This window comes from Papaver somniferum, unplaced genomic scaffold (assembly GCF_003573695.1).
Source record: "Papaver somniferum cultivar HN1 unplaced genomic scaffold, ASM357369v1 unplaced-scaffold_84, whole genome shotgun sequence".
Classification (NCBI taxonomy): domain Eukaryota; kingdom Viridiplantae; phylum Streptophyta; class Magnoliopsida; order Ranunculales; family Papaveraceae; genus Papaver; species Papaver somniferum.
Window position 1 is genome coordinate 1,663,205 of NW_020651415.1, and position 18,709 is coordinate 1,681,913.

Sequence of the window (18,709 nt, forward strand, 5' to 3'; positions counted from 1 at the left end):
ATGCAAACCCAAACTAAGTACTTCAATTACTAGTCCTCACAACTGCAATTTTGAGAACTTTATCACTTACAAAACCGAACTTCACAAAAGAGTTAATTCATCAGACAAACATAGTACAAATTCATTTGGACGAGCACCTTCACAATAATAACAAACAACTTGATGCAAAATCACCATCAATTCAAGAAAACCCCTAAAATTAAAGGAGAATAAAAGATAAAAACAAACCTGGGATATCTTCAACATAGTCAGTAAAGTTGCATGCTTTGTGAACCCTTTTGTTTATCACATCATAGTGAGCTGGTGCATAATTTGTTCTTGAGACTTGTACTTTCCTACATAAACCAAAATAAGTTAAATTTCAATTTCATGAAACCCCCCCAAAATAAATCAAAATCAAACCATTTAAATCAAAATTACAAGTAACAAAATAGAAATAATCATAAAACGAACAAACTAACATTACTAAATATGTTGATTCAACAACAAAACTCACCATTTTTAACAGGATTATTCTCCCATCTTTATAACTAAAAATTGAAAACAAAAACAACAATTAGAAGAAGAAAGAGAGCGATTTCCAAAGAAAATAGACACGATTGTTCTACAAACACAATTTACAGAAACCCTATAACAGTACCCCCAAATAGAAACCCTAATTGCATTTCAAATCTGAATAAAAGTTGTACAAAACGAAACCCACCGAACAAAATAAAAGTAGATAGGTTAGTTACAACCTTAACGCAAAGATGAAAAGAAGAAGATGGTTCAAGAACAATGGTTTTCTTTCTACTTGCTTACGTCTGTGGTTCCAGGTTTTATTGGAGAATTCAATGATTTTTTTTGTAGGAGATGAAGAAGATGGTGAAAGGGGTTGGGTTTAAGAGCAATGATTTAATTGATTTCTTATGGTTTTTTTTTTCCAGTTTCGATTTGGTGGTGAGGATGAAGAAGATGGGTAAGAGAGGCGCAGGAGGAGGAGACCGAGAGAGTCAGAGAGCAGAAGAAGAAAGAGAAAGTGAGATGAGAAATGGGAGAGAAAGAAAGAGGTTTTTATATCCTCGATCAAGTAATAAAATATTATCACATCTAAATCGGTTTTCATGGGTCGTGAGATCGGCAGCAAATTTAGGGCAAAATAGTAATTATTCAGAGACCGCTATTAGTCATCTCGAAATTTTTCCATTTTTTTATCATATCAGAGACCGCTATGTGTGGTCAAGGGTCCAACTACCGTCACTGAGGGTCTCGGATGTGGGTCCTAGAAACCTCATTTTCCACTAGTGGTGTGTAGTATAACCGCTCACAAACTTGTTTATGTATCTTGGTAAAACTATTCACAATGCCTGACTTATGTATTGGTATGACTTTTATTAGTGAAACTAGATCTTAAGTAATCACTCAAGATAGTATGATCGATGCCTTGTAAATAACAACTTTTATCTAGTTATTGGGGAACCAATTATAGTAAGAGGTGCAAAAAAGTTGCAAGAGGGAATCGATCCTTGTAAGAGGTGCAACACGTTTTTAGTAGATGGGGAACCGATCCTATGAACATGTGCAACAAGTTTGTAGTTTTGAGGGAACCGATCCCATGGACATGTGCAACCGAATACAGGTAGTTACCATAAGTTGTGGGGAACCGATCCTAGTACCTAGTCAACCGAATATTGGTAACTAGCGTGACTATGCACAATACTCACATGGAGGTAGAACCGAACTTGTTTTCGTAGAACCAAGGGATCCATAATTGGTGATTTGATAGGATAATCAATCACATAGTTCTTGGAATTCAGACGAACCAATTCTAAACTTGTTTGGAAGTGTGGCAAATCGTTTCCAAGATCGTAAGTATGAAAAAGGACTTACAAAGTAAAAGATGTTGACATACTTTGAATATGTGCAGTAACTCTTATCATTAATTTTTCAAAGATATTCCTTAATAGCTAAAGGAGAATCCCAGGATCGAAATAAATTGAGAATCTTTTATTTAAGGTTTCTTAGTTTTTGTATGCTATTTAATCTCCAGCAATTAAATGCACATCTTTAGAAAATAATAATTAGTAATGTTCATTTGCTGATTATAGATTTTTCTATTGGGATTCAGTCAATATTTGGACAGTGCATTTCCAGGAATTATGAAAATCGATTTTGTGTTTATTGCATATCTTTGAGAAAATTCGGGTTTTGGAGATTCCTTGGTGTCCAAAGTTCCTTGTCTATAAATATTGAAGTTTGCATTTCTAGCAAACTAATACTCAGATCCAGCAAAACTACCTAATTGTGTTGTTACTGGTGGAGCCGCCTATTCGGAGAGGAAAGTAACATAATTAGGAGAAATCTCTTACAAGCCGCTCAGTTTAAAGACTTCTTTGGGATTGAGAAGCTCTATTAGTACCGTTGTTGGAAAACTAGATAATTCCGGTTTATTATTAGTTTTCGATTTATTTGATTTACTAACGGTTGTTGAACTTTGATTGCACCTAGTTTGTTTATGCTTGAGAATCTTCTATAAGATTCACTCAAACTAGATCGAAGCTTATACGAGGATCTTTAGAATGTTTGTAGTTTTAAAGACGTCTTATGATAATACAACGTTAACAGACTTCGTTCTGTGTGTGATTGATCACAAGAGATTCAAGTTGATTGGGTGCAGGTGCTGATTGAAGATTAAAGAAGATTTGAAGACAAGAAGACTTTTTGGGTTCATAATATTTGGTGTGCACAATACTTGTGATAGATTGGATTGATTAGTTGAGTAGATCAGTATCAATACACTTCTTTGTGATTAATAGTATTGATTGCATAGTCTAACAATTACTTCGTTAGTTGTTGAGAGATTGATCTAAGGACCCGACAAAGGAGTTTATTGGTTAAACGGAAGATCCTTTGTCAGACTCAAATCACGTTGTTTGAAAAGAGTTGTTACCGAACATATTTTTTGTTCCTTTACTGTTTGGAATACGAACCAAAGGAATTGTTCCAAGTGCGTGACTTATTAACAAATTGGAGGCGTATGGATACTAAGGAAACTAGGTGAACTATAGGTTTAGTTGCTTGGTCTCAACTATACGAAGTTGGTTTGATTTTGTATAGTGGCTTAATTCTGAAAGTATTCAATTCTGGACTAGGTCCCGGGATTTTTCTGCATTTGTGGTTTCCTCGTTAACAAAATCTTGCTGTGTCATTTACTTTTATTTTCCGCAATTATAATTGTTGTTATTATAATTTAAAGTAAATTTCACAAACGTTAACTCCTATTCTACTTGATAGACAATCCCTAGTGTTTGGTTAAGTCCGGACCTATTATCAAGTAAACATACTTCGTTGTTGTATTGTCTCGATCTTATATCCATAGTCAATCACACAAGTTATCTTGTTGTCGTATTGTCTCAATATCGTATCCGTAGACGATCACACGAAGTGTGAACCGATTAGTTGTATTGTCTCGACTCAGTCTGTAGACAGTCACTTTTCGAAAAAGGACTTATAGGTGGAAAAGTTTTAGATTGAGGTATATTTGGGTACCCTCGTCTTTTCACCAGTATTGGGCATGTTTCTCTCTCTTCATGGGAGATTTCAATCTTATCAAAGAAGAAGAAGAAAAATACGATTTCAAATGGCAGAATCAGAATTCAAATGGCATCCCCTCAATATCATCAGTTTCTTATATGAAAATCATGTTTTTGATACCTTTACTGTATTACAAAGTTCTTATTTTTGTAATACTTAATGTATGTATTTTTTCATGTTTTTCATCCCTGATATATTTAATCTAGATTCTATGAAATTAATAAATTTACTCCAAAAAAAAAAAATTGTCCACAAACATGGTAACAAACAATAGTCTCCTAACAAGAAAAAAACAGTGGTCAATTAATTCTAAACACACGGAACTCATGGAAAGATATAGCCATGTTGTGGCAACAATATGGTTTTAACCCAAAACCAGAATCCGGTTTAATACAAAAATGGGTTAATATAGGACCAACTAAAATTATTATATAGATATCCATTCAAACGAAAAGCACAGTAAGAAATAATAAATAAACACAGTTTTCCTGCGGTCTTTGCATCCATGCTGTAGAATAGCGTTTTAAGGTAATTAATAACTCCAATATGGTGGTGCCTCATTTTCTTCCGTAGCTTAGCTATCTTCCATGCAGTCCAAACGAAGAACCAAATTATTCCCAACAAGGAGCAGACTCCAAAAAATACTTGGAGCACAAAAATTTCATAATATCCATTAAAGATGTTAAAAAAACCTGGGAGCAAAGCTGCCAATATTGTCAAATAACTGGTAGCAATAAATCCGATTGAAATGCACATCAACACAACAAGAACTCGAACTTGGGTGACAGATTTTTCGATCATAAACCCGCATATGACCAGAAAAATTATAGTCAGAGACACAAAAAGCGCAACTCCATTAGTAACCATGTAAATAACGTAGTAGTCTGGCCATGTATAAGCCAATATGGGAGTTCCAGCATAGCGTATTAAATAAGGGAAAAAACCGACACGGGTTCCATTCCTAGTACTGTTTTTGTAGGATGAAAACGATTCAATGTTCCCGGTCCCAGTACTGTAGTTGTAGTAGGAAACAAAATCTCTAAACATAAAATCTTCCAATATTAAACCTTGGCTTATCATATTGGAATAATAAGGATCATCAAAATATAAATTCCACAGAGTATTCACATAATCTCTAATGATAGGATAAGCTCCTACTTCTTCTTCTCCAATTCTACTAAAATTACTAACTGCACGGTACTGCAAGCTATCTGTTATGTACTTATCCAAACCACCAGATATAGAGGAGGAAAACATTTGATCAAGATAATAAACAAAAGTAACGGGGTCAGTACCAGAGTCGATTTTAGAATCTTCTTGCCAAACCCCACCTGGTGGGTTCATTGCAGCTGCAAAGGCGATTCCCGCAATCAGTGTTGCCACCACCATTAAAGCATTGACCCTATCTTTCCGTCCCTCGAGATCATTTTTTCTAGACAAAGTCTTATTCATATGTTTGTCGTATACATGGTAATCATAAAATCCAAATTGTAGATCATTCCTGTCACCTTGCCGTAACATATTCAGGGCTTTGAGGCCCTTGTTGTTTACGACATTTATATCAATTCTTACATTGCTATTCAGCAGCAAATAATTTGTAACCTGCAAAACATAATTAAGTTAAATCAATATTATTACAATACATGTTTTATGTGATATTGATATGCTGAAATGAGAATTTCATCATTTTATTACGGAATCATAGATTGACAATTTAAGTGCATATATACCTTCATATTACCCATTTTCGCAGCAAAGTGCAAGATGGTGTTGCCACCGTTGTCCGTGGAGTCGACAGATATAAGATTTGGATTTTGCTCGGGGACTGGCGCATGTACCAACTTGTTTACCAATAGCTTAAGAGTCTTCAGATTAGTGTTGTTTTTTACACAAAAGTGAAGTATGGTCTCCCCATTTCGATGATTTCTTAGGTGAATTGCTTCGGGTAGTCCCTCTTCCATTAGTACTTTCATGACCTCTCCTTGATTTTTCATAGCTGCTAGATGTAAAGGTGTTCTTCCATCTTCATCTTGAACTATACAAGCATCAGATTTGGCCTCCAGCAACAATCTCACCATTGGAATACTTGTTCTCACAGAAGCAAGGTGGAGTGGAGTAAATCCATTTGAGTCTTGTTTCAATGCAAGATCAAGACCCTCTACCTTAGAAAGAATTCTTGATGCAAATTTGACATCACCGGACATAGCTGCTATGTGTAATGGAGTTCTGCGAAAACTAGTAAATGTTTCATCTAAATTATCAAGACGCGAGTCTTTTTCGTTAGAGAACATGTTTTGAAGTTGGTTCCACATTATAGACAGACTTTCCATTTTCCTGCCTCTATTTCTCTCTTATCAATATACTTTGAGATTATGTAGTACTTGTTGCATATACAGAGACAACTAGTCCCCCTTCAATACAACAGTGTTCTTTGCGTATTTTTAATTTTCTGGATTAGAAGAACTCTGCCATCAACAAAGAAACAGATTATTGTTCTCTAGAAAATTCTATCCAAATGACTCATTACTATTTTTTTCGATCAAAATTTGAAAGCAGGCAGCTTTCCAGTCGGAATCATAGTTTTCTCTTCCCTTTAAAATGCAAATTTATATATTTTATAAAAAGTTAATAATCTTCCACTTTAATCATTAATTATTTCTCCATTCTTGGCATCATCAAATAGGCGTAATCGTCAGTGGAAGAGACGCAGAAAAGGACTTTCAGGCGTCTAAAGGGGAAATTAGTGCTGATGAGCTTTCGGTCATCTAAAGGACGAATAATCCTGTGGGGTCCTACTGGGAATTTTGGATAACTGCGTGCGCTAATAGTCCTGTCCAGCGAGTAATAGGGTCGTTTTGTTGAATAAGTGGAAATATAGGCAGGCTTTACGGCTGGATTTATTCATTTTTTGTTTTGTTTTGCAAAAATACCTATTAAAGGGATTCCAAGAAAATAGGTTTGAGGGTTCATTTGGATTCAAATATTCTAGGCGAAGATAAGGGTCGGGATTTAATTTACAAGAGAATACCAAAATACCCTTAGCTCAATAGAGAAGAAATCTGGTTTTCATTCCTCTCCTATAACTGTTCACTCTTCTTCTTCCTCATCACTTTCATCGCCTATTTCTTCGATTAATCGTCAATTCTCAAAATATTTCATCATCGATTAACACCACTTATTCTACCCGCGATGACTGTAATAAGGTAAAAATAAAATAAACTCATCTTATTTAATTGGTTTTATTGCATGAACAGGTAGATTTGGTCGAATTATGTTTTTAAAAAAGCAGTTTCAAAACTGTTTACGGTTTCAAGTTCTTATTTTCCAAATCGTAGGCATTGTTTACAGTTTGAAAAACTCATTATTCCAAACCATAAATTTAACTGAATTTGCATACGGTTTGGAAAACTCATATTGTATATGTTTAACTGACTTTGTATATGGTTTGTTTTTCAAACCGGTTGTTAATTCTTAAGTGAAAAAAATTGAAACTTGAATTCCCACCGTAGGTTCATAATTCCAAACTGTGGATGCTGTTTACAGTTTGAAAAACTCATAATTCCAAATTGTAGATTTAAATAAATTTCTATATGGTTTGGAAAATTCATACTTCCAAACCGTAGGTTTAACTGATTTTGTATACGGTGTTGTTTCTCAACCGTAAGTCATCTACGGTTTGGAGTTTTTAACTTCCAAATTGTAGACTCCGGGTTCAAAAAATCTATGATTTGAAACATTCATACTTCCATATCGTAATTTCTACCTACGGTTGGGCCAATACATAATCTCAATCATAGATTTACTTACGGTTCTAGTTTTGTTGTTTTCAAAAGAAAAAAAATAAGTGATGGATTTTCTTAGTTTTTTCTTTTTATGATCCTCATCTTCATCGGGGTGGAGAAGATGAAGAGGGGAAGCAAAAACATAGGTTTTTTTTTTAATAATCATCATCTTCATCAGGATGAAATTATGATCATGATCTTCATCATGATCTATGAATGAAAAGAGAAGGAAAAGATAATAGATTTTTTTTTTTGTAGATGATCATCATGATGTAATTATGGTTGCATCTTCATCAAAAAACTAATTGATTAAGAGTATTTTATCCATTAATAAAACTAATAGGATAAGGGGTTTTAAAGATTACTATTCAATGACCTCATTTTCTCATTTTTTGAGCCCTCGAGACTAAAAATTCGGAGCCCCTATAATAGGTTTGTTTGTAAAAGATTATTTCCTTTAAGAGGAAGGATCCCTTCACATTTTTATTATCACACGTTCGACGTCATTTTTGCAAATAAAAACTAAACCGTAATAGATTTGAAACTAATATTTTGAGGATATGTTTCACTTATTAAGTTCTATATGCCTACCAAAAATGAGCACATTCCGGAATATAAAACCTCACAATCTACCAGTCTTAATTTCGGCGGCCAAAAATCAATTGATTTTCAACGGCTCATTTTCAAAATAGTAGATGGTGGTGTTATACGTTTCGGGATACGCTCATTTTCGATAGGAACATATAGCCATATAATGGTAATATATGCTCAAAATATTATATTCAAATTTGTTATGGTTTGGTTTTTATTTACAACAATGATGTTCAATATGTGAGATATAATAATAATAAAAATGTGAGGAGATCCTCCTCTTCCTTTGAAGGGGAACTTTATTTATCCCTTTTTAATTATAAAGTTAAGGTTGGTGAATGCACCAAGCCAGTTTAAAGCTTTAAATAGGATTGGTTTCAACTTTAAACATTCTACGTTTACGTTTCTATTATTAGTTTATATTTTGAAGCTCTTTCCACCGAAACCTACGGAGTATTCGGTGACACCTGCTATAAATATAACATCTTTTTGCTAGTGCGATCACACGTAACCTTAAATATTTAACCTAGCGTTTTTAGGGGCCACTCAAAAGGAATTAGGGGCCAACAATAAGATAAAAAAGGTCACCCAATCCTAAATTGTGTTCACCCCTTATCTCCCATATTTTGTAATGACAAAATTACCCTTCGATATTCGGTAGTTCGAGCAGGATTCGGGTGATAAAAAAATTTGAGGGATTTTTTTTTTTTTTTTGCTTTTTCGAACTTTGGTACAACCATAATCGGTAGTAAAGTGTGTTACTTTAACTTCCGAATGTATATTGGTCCCAAAATGAGATTTTTCCAAAATCCTTTAATTTTTGACTTTGGTACAACCATAACCGGTAGTAAAGTGTGTTACTTTAACTTCCGAATGTATATTTTGCCCCAAAATGATATTTTGCCAAAATCCTTAAATTTTCGAACTTTGGTACAACTATAATCGGTAGTAAATTGTGTTACTTTAGCCTCCGAATATATTCATTTTTTGAATCTTAGTACTACCATAATCGGTAGTAAATTTGACTTCCGAATGTATATTGTCCCCAAAATGAGATTTTGCCAAAATCCTAAAATTTTCGAACTTTGGTACTACCATAATCGGTAGTAAAGTGTGTTACTTTAACCTCCGAATATATACTAAATTTTCGAATTTTAGCACTACCATAATCGGTAGTAAATTTAACTTCCGAACGTATATTGGCCCCAAAATGAGATTTTGCCAAAATCCTAAAATTTTCGAACTTTGGTACTACCATAATCGGTATTAAAGTGTGTTACTTTAACCTCCGAATATACTCAATTTTTGAATATTAGTACTACCATAATCGGTAGTAAATTTGATTTCCGAATGTATATTGGCCCCAAAATGTGATTTTGCAAAATCTTAAAATTTGTGAATTTTGGTACTACCATAATCGGTAGTAAAGTGTGTTACTTTAACCTCCGAATATATTCAATTTTCGAATATTAGTACTACCATAATCGGTAGTAAATTTGACTTCCGAATGTATATTGGCCCCAAAATATGATTTTGCCAAAATCCTAAAATTTTTGAACTTTGGTACTACCATAATCGGTAGTAAAGTGTGTTACTTTAACCTCCGAATATACTAAATTTTCGAATTTTAGCACTACCATAATCGGTAGTAAATTTAACTTTCGAACGTATATTGGCCCCAAAATGAGATTTTGCCAAAATCCTAAAATTTTCGAACTTTGGTACTACCATAATCGGTAGTAAAGTGTGTTACTTTAACCTCCGAATATACTCAATTTTCGAATATTAGTACTACCATAATCGGTAGTAAATTTGATTTCCGAATATATTGGCCCCAAAATGTGATTTTGCAAAATCTTAAAATTTGCGAATTTTGGTACTACCATAATCGGTAGTAAAGTGTGTTACTTTAACCTCCGAATATATTCAATTTTCGAATATTAGTATTACCATAATCGGTAGTAAATTTGACTTCCGAATGTATATTGGCACCAATATATGATTTTGCCAAAATCCTTAAATTTTTGAACTTTGGTACTACCATAATCGGTAGTAAAGTGTGTTACTTTAACCTCCGAATATACTAAATTTTCGAATTTTAGTACTACCATAATCGGAAGTGAATTGTATTAATAAGTGATGCTTATTATCTGCCGATTGTGTTCATGGCCTCAAATTCAAATTTTCAAAACTTAACAAAAATTTCAAAATTTTCTACTTTCACAATCGGTAGTTAATGGTGTTCATTATCTATCGATTGTTCGTAACTTTTTGTACAGAGAAATTTAATTTTTAGAATCAAGAATAATCGGTAGATATCGATCAATTTACCTACCGATTATGTTTCTGCTAGTGTAAATCCAAGAACATCAACCATAATCGGTAGGTAAAATAGATAGTTATCTACCGATTATGTTTCTGCTACTGTAAATCCAAGAAAATTTTCGGATCAAATTTTTGATTTCAAGTAATCAAATCCTAATTTTGAATCACAACTACTATCATCTATTCGTTTTGTTTGTTGAACTCCTTTTTTTTTGATGTTCTAAGTTTCAACTTTAAGGTTAATGAATTTTGGGTTTTAATTTTAAACAATCAATCATAACATTTGTTTGATCGATGATCTTTGTTTTCAATCAAAATTAAAATGATGGAAAAAAATTTCAATGGGTGGAAAAGAGAAGAAGAAGTGGAATGATATGATTATGAAAATAAAGGATATAGGTTTAGATTTAGTATAAAGGTGAAGGACAATATAGACAATTTTTATTTTTAAGACATCCCTTAACCTCCTTCAATGGATGAGAATAAAAAAGTGCCCCCTAATTCCTTTTGAGTCGCCCCTAAAAACGCTAGGATATTTAAATCAAAAGCCTGTAATTAGTTTTGTTATGAAACAAATATACAGTGGATTTACACCGCACTTACACTCCTCTTCATCACCATTCTTTCATCTTTTCATTTTCCCCATTACTTTGTAATCACCACCATTATTAGTAATAAATGAAGTATGTCGTATATCTTCTTCTTACTTCGGACGAGCTCTATATTATCCCTCGTGATGGTCTATTTGGTCCTCTTTCAGAATCTCGCTTCGTACGTCATCGTGTTGCTCTTTTTTGGGAACCTCGTGCTGCATCACCTTTGGGTTATAGTATAGATCACCCGAGTCTCCTGATACAATGTAGATTTGTTCACGTCTCCTCTGATTCTTCATTAAATGCAGTCCTTTTTTTTTAGACTTGACCGCCTGAGTCGATTAGACCATTCCTCACACGCGTCATTCATGTAACGATGTAGCAAGTGTCTCGATTCAGACGAAATCACCTTTATAGAAAATGATTCGATGTTTTCATCTTATCACCTTATCATGAAACCATCCTTGAGATGTTGACACGTGGCCATCGGATAATTTACCCTCGTATTTTTGTTCATTTTCTTTTCAACTTTTCAAGGAATGATGGGTGGAAAACCGTGTAACTGTCCCGTTTTTTCCGCCGCATCACACTTTTAGTGTGCTTTTAATACTTTCTTTTAAGATAGAGAATATCTTTTTCTTTCTTTTATGGTCGTTATTTATTGTGCCTTGACTTTTTTTGGATAAGTACTGATTAGCTTCCCTAGGATTTTAATTCCTACAAAGGCCTTCTTTTGGTGGTGAATTGGATTTTAATTCCTATAAAGGCCTTCTTTTGTGTCTATTTTGATGCATAATTTCCCAATTCCAACTACAACAGCTACTTCTTCACTCTCATCTCAATGCAGGATTGTCTCCGCAGGTATGTATCCATTTCATGTCATATTTTAGGGTTTATGTTTTTGTTTCCCGTGCTTATAGAAATTTCATGTTGATTTGGTGTTTTTATGGTGAGATTTTGAAATGGGTGAAGGAAATATAAGTTTTGGAGAAAACCCTTATTGTGATTTATCAAGTTTTGTTAGATTTTGGAAGAGAATTTAGGGATTTAGAAATAACATCTGGTTCAGTCATTGTTTCAAACACTTTTGATGCAGAATTGGCATTCTCACTACAAATAAGAGTAGAGGTCCAAAACTGAGCTTGGAGGGATATCCATGGCCTTGTTGTGTTATGTATTGTTTTATTTGAGTGAATTTGCAGCCATAGTTAGTGTGGATGCTCATATCTGGTTGTTGAGATTTGACGAAATTTCGCAGCATTTCTTTGTGCTGATAGTAGGAAGATAATGTGTATACTTTGTTGGGGGATTATGGGTTGTATCATGGGACAAGGGTGAAAACTAGGCATTGATGCTTTCCTAGTGCTAGCACTTCAACGTGAAATGGATCCCACGGCCTATCACGGTTGGATCATGATATCTACGTGGGCAGAGGTGGGTGTGCAATTGCACCCCCTCAAATGTGAGCTCCTAAGACCAATATTGAACTAATTTAGTCATTTTAATCCTGTCGCACCCTCTAAAATATGTGTTGATTGGTAACTTCTAACTTGTCTACCCATTTCTCGAATCCTGGCTACGCCCCTGCGTCGGGGTGCTAGCAACCTGCTAGAACCAACATGAGTGCGGCGCACCCTAGCAAGGTTGTCGTTAGTTTCCTATGATCTGAAGCTTATTGAATTAACTGAATTTGCTGACATTTTTTACTATGAACACAAACAAACGCTGTGAGTGAACTACAACCCTCTTGAATCAGTTTTTTGTTTTTTTAACTTTGCACTGACACAGGCACTTGACAGAATAGGGGGATTTTTTTTTGTGGATGAATGCATCCAGCTAAAGTAATTTTCCTATGGTATCTGGTATCTAGTCGGATTCCAAACGAACAAATTCAAACTCGAAAAGGATCTTTCTGATTCTCGAAGAATGAGGGGCAAAGGGATTGATTGAGAAAGATCTCTTGTTCTTAGACTCAAAACAACGCGGACACATATCGACCTTTAATGACCTGTGCTTGTGAACCTTACTTATGAGATCTTGGACCAGACATTGCCTGCTCTTCGGTAAGCAAAATTCAGGTATACCTACTCTCTATTATTCCTTGTTTGTCACATAGTGGTTGTATAATACTTTGATCCTAAGTATGCAACACGTATGATCATGAAGTAGTTGTATCTAAAAATGATAGAGTTAAGTAGGAAGCATGTTTAAACATATAGTATTTCACGTTGATGTTTGTGGTTGTGGCATATGTGATCCTTAGCATGAACTAAACATATCAGCTTACGAAAAACATGTATTAGCTAAAAGGTAAAGTAAGCATGATTAGAGGCTGATATGCTAATAGAACAAACATGAAATTTGATCTGAAGAATGTTACATCATTATATGATTATTCTCCAAACGTATACAAACAACAACAAAAATTGATAATCAGAAGAATTGTCAATTACCACAAAATCTTCAATAATTCCTTTGTTCTGGAAAAAAAACATGTATGGTACTCCAGTGGGACTCCAGACATTAACATCAAGAGTCTTGCGCCATTCACTTCAAAACAAATTCTTTAAAGCTATAAAATACTTGAAGATTGGTAACACAGTAACCAAATATAAATATGATCAATTTTCCTGCAGTAACTGGGTTCATACTGACAAGTGCTGCCAAGTAATTAAATCCAATTAAGTGCTTGTTTTTCAGCTTATCCATCCTAGATATTAAGATTTGGATGAAGACGATAATTCCATAGAAGCTGAAGAGTCCAAAATATCCATAGAGTGAATATTTTGTAGGCTCTTTAACATAAAAACCTGGCGTCATAGTGTATAAAATAGCCCAATAACTGATTCCGATACACAAGGTTGAAATGCACATCAGCGCAACAAGAGGTCGAAACTGATAATCGTCCATAATTCCACTTGGGACCAATAAAATTAGCATCACAGACAAAAGAAATGCAACAGTGTTAGTATTCATATAAAATGTGTAGACCGTCGGGTTTGTATATGCCAATATAGGATGTCCAGCATAGCGTATTAGATAAGGGGAAAAAACACCGCCGCCAAGACTATTATTGTAGTTTGAAACAACACTGGTCAAGTTGAAATTTTCTAGAATTAATCCTCTACTTATCCTAGAAAAATCTGGAGAATTCATTAGAGCTTCGATAAAATCCTTAATCTTTTTCTGTGCACCATTCCAGGAAACAAAATAGTATTCATCACTACCTTTATTACGACGTATTACAGTATGCTCCAAGTAGTCTTGCATGTAACTTTCCAAATTGCCAGTTATAGCAGAGCCAAACATACGATCAAGATAATAAGTAAATGTAACAGGGCCAGTACCAGAGTCAATTTTGGTGTCATCTTGCCAGAACCCCCCCGGTGGGTTTAACGTAGCTTGAAAGGCAATTCCTGCTATCAATGTCGCCACCACCATTAACGTGTTCAACCTCTCTTTATGCCCATGCTGATTATTATTTTTAGATAGAGTTGTATTCTTATGCTTCTTGCCATGTTTGGAGTACTCGGGAAACCCAATTTTTAGATCATTCTTTTCAGCTGGTGATAATATTTTTAAGGCTTCCTTCACATCATTTACTTCAAATTTTATGTTACTACTTTGTAGTAAATACTGCATCATCTGCAAATACAATAGGCTAATAGGTTTTAAATTACCTGCAACTCTATGCATTAAATAGACCGGCCCTTCCACACTGTCAAATTAAAATAAATGATTTTAATTTTTTACCTCAATTTTCCCCATTTCTGCAGCTGAGTTGTAAGATTGTTTTGTCATCACTATCCTTGGAGTTAACAGATATAGAATTTGGGAGTGGAGTCTGTGCAAGCAGCATCAACTTGTTGACCAATAGCTCAAGCGTCTCGACAGCACTGTTACTTTTAACACATAAGTGTAGTATAGTTTCTTGATCATTCTTTATGTGAATTGCATCCGACATTCCATCTTCCAGTAGTAGTTTCATGATCTCAACTCGATTTTTCATAGCTGCTAGATGTAAAGGTGTTCTTCCATCTTCATCTTGAACTATACAAGCACCAGGTCCGGCCTTGAGCAGCAATTTCACCATCTGATGATTTTTTCTGGCTGAAGCAAGGTGAAGCAGAGTGAATCCATTTGAGTCTACTTTCAATGCAAGCTCGGGTTTTATAGATAGGATTTTTGTTGCAAATTTTATGTCACCGGACATCGCTGCTATGCGTAACGGAGTTCTACAAAAACTAGTAGATACTGCATCTGGATTATCAAGACGGGAAGTATGTAAACATGTTTGGACAATAATCACCAAGTTTCTGGAACATCTCAGATAGACTGTCCTTTTGAGAGGTGGTTAGCGCCCGCCAATGTTGAAAATTTAGCAAGAAAGTAAATTTGGCTTGGGCTTCTTAAACTAGTGGTGGTGGGACACGCCTCAGCACCCCTGGTTCGGTTGCTGTGCTGTCTAAAAATTTATCCCACTGTGCCACAGACTTAGCATTACGAAAACGTAGACTACCAAGTTGAAGAGAGAAAATTGTGTCTGGATCAGAAGATCTGCAAGTGAAAATGTAATTACCAGTTGTACGTACACAGTCGGTTTTTACCCAAAATCGGGAATCTGGTTTAATACAAAAACGGGTTAATATGGGACCAACTACCATAATAAATATACCCATTAATACGAAAACCAGAGTAGGCAACAATAAATAAAACCAGTTTTCCTGTATCCTTGGCGTCCATACTGAAGAAAAGCGCTTTAAGGTAATTAACAACTCCAATGTGGTAATGCCTGGTTCTCTTTCGCAGCTTCACTATCTTCCATGTCAAAGTCCAAATGAAGTACCCAACTCCCAACATGCAGCAGACTCCAAGAAATACTTGGAATATAACAAAAATAGATATTCCAACATAAAAACCTGGCATCATAGCTACTAATATAGACAAATAACTAGATGCAATGCAACCGATTGATATGCACATCAGCACAATAAGAATTCGAACCTGGGTAACAGATCTTTCCATCATAAACCCACACATGGCCAGAAATATAATAGTCAGAGACGCAAAAAATGCAGCTCCATTAGTAACCATGTAAACCACATAGTGATTCGGCCATGTATAAGCCAGTATAGGAGTTCCAGCGTAGCGTATTAAATAAGGGAAAAACCCACCTCTGTTAGTATTATTCGTAGCATTGCGGTTGTAAAATGAAACAACATCAGTAAACAAGAAATCTTCCAAGATTAAACCTTTTGATGTCATTTGCCTATAATAAAAATCATTCAGATAAGTCTCTCTTAGATTCTTCACCAACTTTTCAATTAAATGATTGATTCCCTGTTTTTGTCCTTCAATTGTACTGTTATAGCTTCGAAAATTCCAATAACCGGGAGTAACACTCGCGGGATAACGCAAGTTGTATTTTATGTAGCTATCCAAACCACCAGATATAGAGGGGCCAAACATATGATCAAGATAATAAGCAAAAATAACAGGGTCAGTACTAGAGTTGACTTTAGAATCATCTTGCCAAACCCCGCCTGGTGGGTTCATTGCAGCTTGAAAGGCGATTCCAGCTATCAATGTTGCCACCACCATTAATGCATTGATCCTGTCTTTCAGCCCTTCATGATCACCATCTTCAGAAAAGGGTTTACTTTTATGCTTGTCGTGGCGTATATGACAACTATAAAATCCAAATTTTAGATCTTTCCTTTCTGCTTGCGATAACATATTTAAGGCTTTGTGGCCCTTCTTGTTCTCGATATTCATATTAATTCTTACATTATTATTCAGCAATAAATAATTTGTAATCTGCAAGCACAATTATGTTAATCAATAAACAGTACGCATGTTGTACAGACGAGAAGTTATTATCAAGGAATCAAAGATTAACTAAGAAAATTTAAGTTTATGCCCAATATACCTTCGTGTTTCCCATTTCCACAGCAAGGTGTAAGATTGTGTTGCCATCGTTGTCAGTGGAGTGGATAGATACAGAATTTGGGTATGGAGGTTGTGCAAGCACCAAGTAACCTATCAATAGCTTAAGAGTCTTCAACTTGGTGTTATTTTTGACACATAAGTGTAGTATTGTTTCATTATCATTCCTTATGTGAATTGCTTCGGGTAGTCCCTCTTCCATTAGTAGTTTCACAATATCTACTCGATTCTCCATAGCTGCTAGATGTAGAGGTGTTCTTCCATCTTCATCTTGGACTATACAAGCACCAGGTTCAGCCTGTATCAACAATTTCACCATCCGGAGACTTGTTCTCACAGAAGCAAGGTGAAGTGGAGTAAATCCATTTGAGTCTTGTTTCAATGCAAGATCAGGTTTCTGAGATAAGATTTTGGTTGCAAATTTGATGTCACCAGACAATATTGCTATGTGTAATGGAGTACTACCGAAACTAGTAAATGTTTCATCTAGATTATTAAGACGGGTGTCTTCCTCGTTAGAGAATGACATCTTCCATAGTTTAGATAAACTCTCCATTTTCCTCCCTCTGGTAGATGTTTCATCCGGAGTATAAAGACGGGATTCTTCTTCGTTAGAAAACATCTTCCATAATTTGGATAAACTCTCCATTTTCCTCCCTCTATTTCTCTCTGATCAATGTACTGCACTATGTAACATGAACTCTGATTTCACAAGTTAATTAGAAAATCAAACTATTAGCCACATGCCATTTCTTATTCATTTTATTTTTGTCAAAGGAGATTCCTTCCAATTAATCGTTATATAAATAAATAATTTGAATTAGAGACTGATTAGTTCTTTGTGTTATATTAAAGTAGGTGTAGTAACATCGTCGCATTGGCTTATTGTGAGTTTAAAAATGTCGCAAAAGGGTTGGGAAGGTCGCGGTAAGAGGTGCGACATTTAAAAAGAAAATATCTAGATTCGATGGTTTAAGTTTTCAAGAATTTCTGTCATCATCAACATTTAAACTAATTGCCTGGCCTGCTGGCCACATGACATTTTGTATTCATTTCATTGACAATTTCTTGGAGGAGGTGGTTAGAAATATAGTGCAAACAAATGCGTTGATTTTTGTTTTTTAATTTTCCATATACAAGTATACAACAAAGTAATCTCGAGAAATATGATAATTTTCTCAAGGAGCGAGTAGCATTTCGAGAAATATGAAATATGAGTTATTTTATAATTCAAATATAATGACAGATAGTTGTGAGTTGTGAGCCCCGTCTCATCCAACTTTTTTTTTTTTTTTGAAAGAAATCCAACCATCTCATTATATTCCATTTTGTAATCATTTGATTGACAAATTCTTTGAGACGCATATAGCACCGGCCGATGTTGAAAAAATTTAGGGCAACTGTCTTGGTTATCTGTAAGCCATCCTAATAATAGTCTTTCCTATAAAAGTAAGTTGTTTATTTTGGAAAATGCAACTTGGTCTTTCCTGGCTCAAACTTGGTCAACTAAAGGTATTTTAGGTCCAGCAAAAGAAGTATGGATATGGTATCAGCTGCCGTGATATGGGCCTTATGGAATGAACGCAATCGAAGAATTTTCGATGAGAAATTTCTTTCTCACTTCCAATTTTAGCTTGGAGTTCTGCCTTCAACAAAAACTTTAACTTTAGGCTTGATTGGCGTGTCTTCTCTTGGGAGAGTATGTTTCATTAACATAGTAACTTAAGAGTTTGCTTCTCTTTTACTTCCATCTCATACAATGGACTGTATCCCTTTTTTTCTTGTTTTTTTGTTTTTGCTCTTGCATTTGTAATTCTTTCTTATCTCTGCAATAAAGTTCCCCCTTTCTCGATCAAAAAAATAAAATAAAAATAATAAATCCGGAAAATGCAAAGCATA

General features: G+C 34.8%; 3 protein-coding genes and 1 long non-coding RNA gene across 6 annotated transcripts; 1 reads left to right on the plus strand and 3 right to left on the minus strand.

The window, feature by feature from the left end:
- Positions 1-3,852: 3,852 nt before the first annotated feature.
- LOC113345836 (transient receptor potential cation channel subfamily A member 1-like) lies at positions 3,853-6,132 on the minus strand. Its single transcript, XM_026589502.1, has 2 exons — positions 5,304-6,132; positions 3,853-5,175 (listed from the first exon to the last, which is right to left on the minus strand). The coding sequence occupies exons 1-2, from the start codon at positions 5,901-5,903 to the stop codon at positions 3,961-3,963; spliced, it is 1,815 nt and encodes a 604-aa protein (XP_026445287.1). The 5' UTR covers positions 5,904-6,132; the 3' UTR covers positions 3,853-3,960.
- A 5,408-nt stretch (positions 6,133-11,540) lies between these two features.
- Positions 11,541-15,473, plus strand: LOC113345841. Of its 2 annotated transcripts, none has more exons than XR_003358316.1 (3): positions 11,541-11,725; positions 11,961-12,942; positions 14,641-15,473. It is a non-coding gene; the product is annotated as an uncharacterized LOC113345841 (long non-coding RNA). The 2 variants fall into 2 exon arrangements; XR_003358315.1 differs by having other exon boundaries at positions 12,653-12,942; positions 14,641-15,193.
- Positions 12,955-14,759, minus strand: LOC113345839. 2 transcript variants are annotated; one of them, XM_026589505.1, is made up of 2 exons: positions 14,618-14,759; positions 12,955-14,509 (listed from the first exon to the last, which is right to left on the minus strand). In XM_026589505.1, the coding sequence occupies exons 1-2, from the start codon at positions 14,663-14,665 to the stop codon at positions 13,412-13,414; spliced, it is 1,146 nt and encodes a 381-aa protein (XP_026445290.1). In that variant the 5' UTR covers positions 14,666-14,759; the 3' UTR covers positions 12,955-13,411. The 2 variants fall into 2 exon arrangements, with proteins under 2 accessions (XP_026445290.1, XP_026445291.1); XM_026589506.1 differs by having other exon boundaries at positions 12,955-14,525; positions 14,618-14,653.
- LOC113345835 lies at positions 15,459-17,515 on the minus strand. The gene is made up of 2 exons (XM_026589501.1): positions 16,794-17,515; positions 15,459-16,681 (listed from the first exon to the last, which is right to left on the minus strand). Exons 1-2 carry the CDS (start codon positions 17,457-17,459, stop codon positions 15,491-15,493), a joined length of 1,857 nt encoding a protein of 618 aa, XP_026445286.1. The 5' UTR covers positions 17,460-17,515; the 3' UTR covers positions 15,459-15,490.
- Between the last annotated feature and the right edge of the window lie 1,194 nt (positions 17,516-18,709).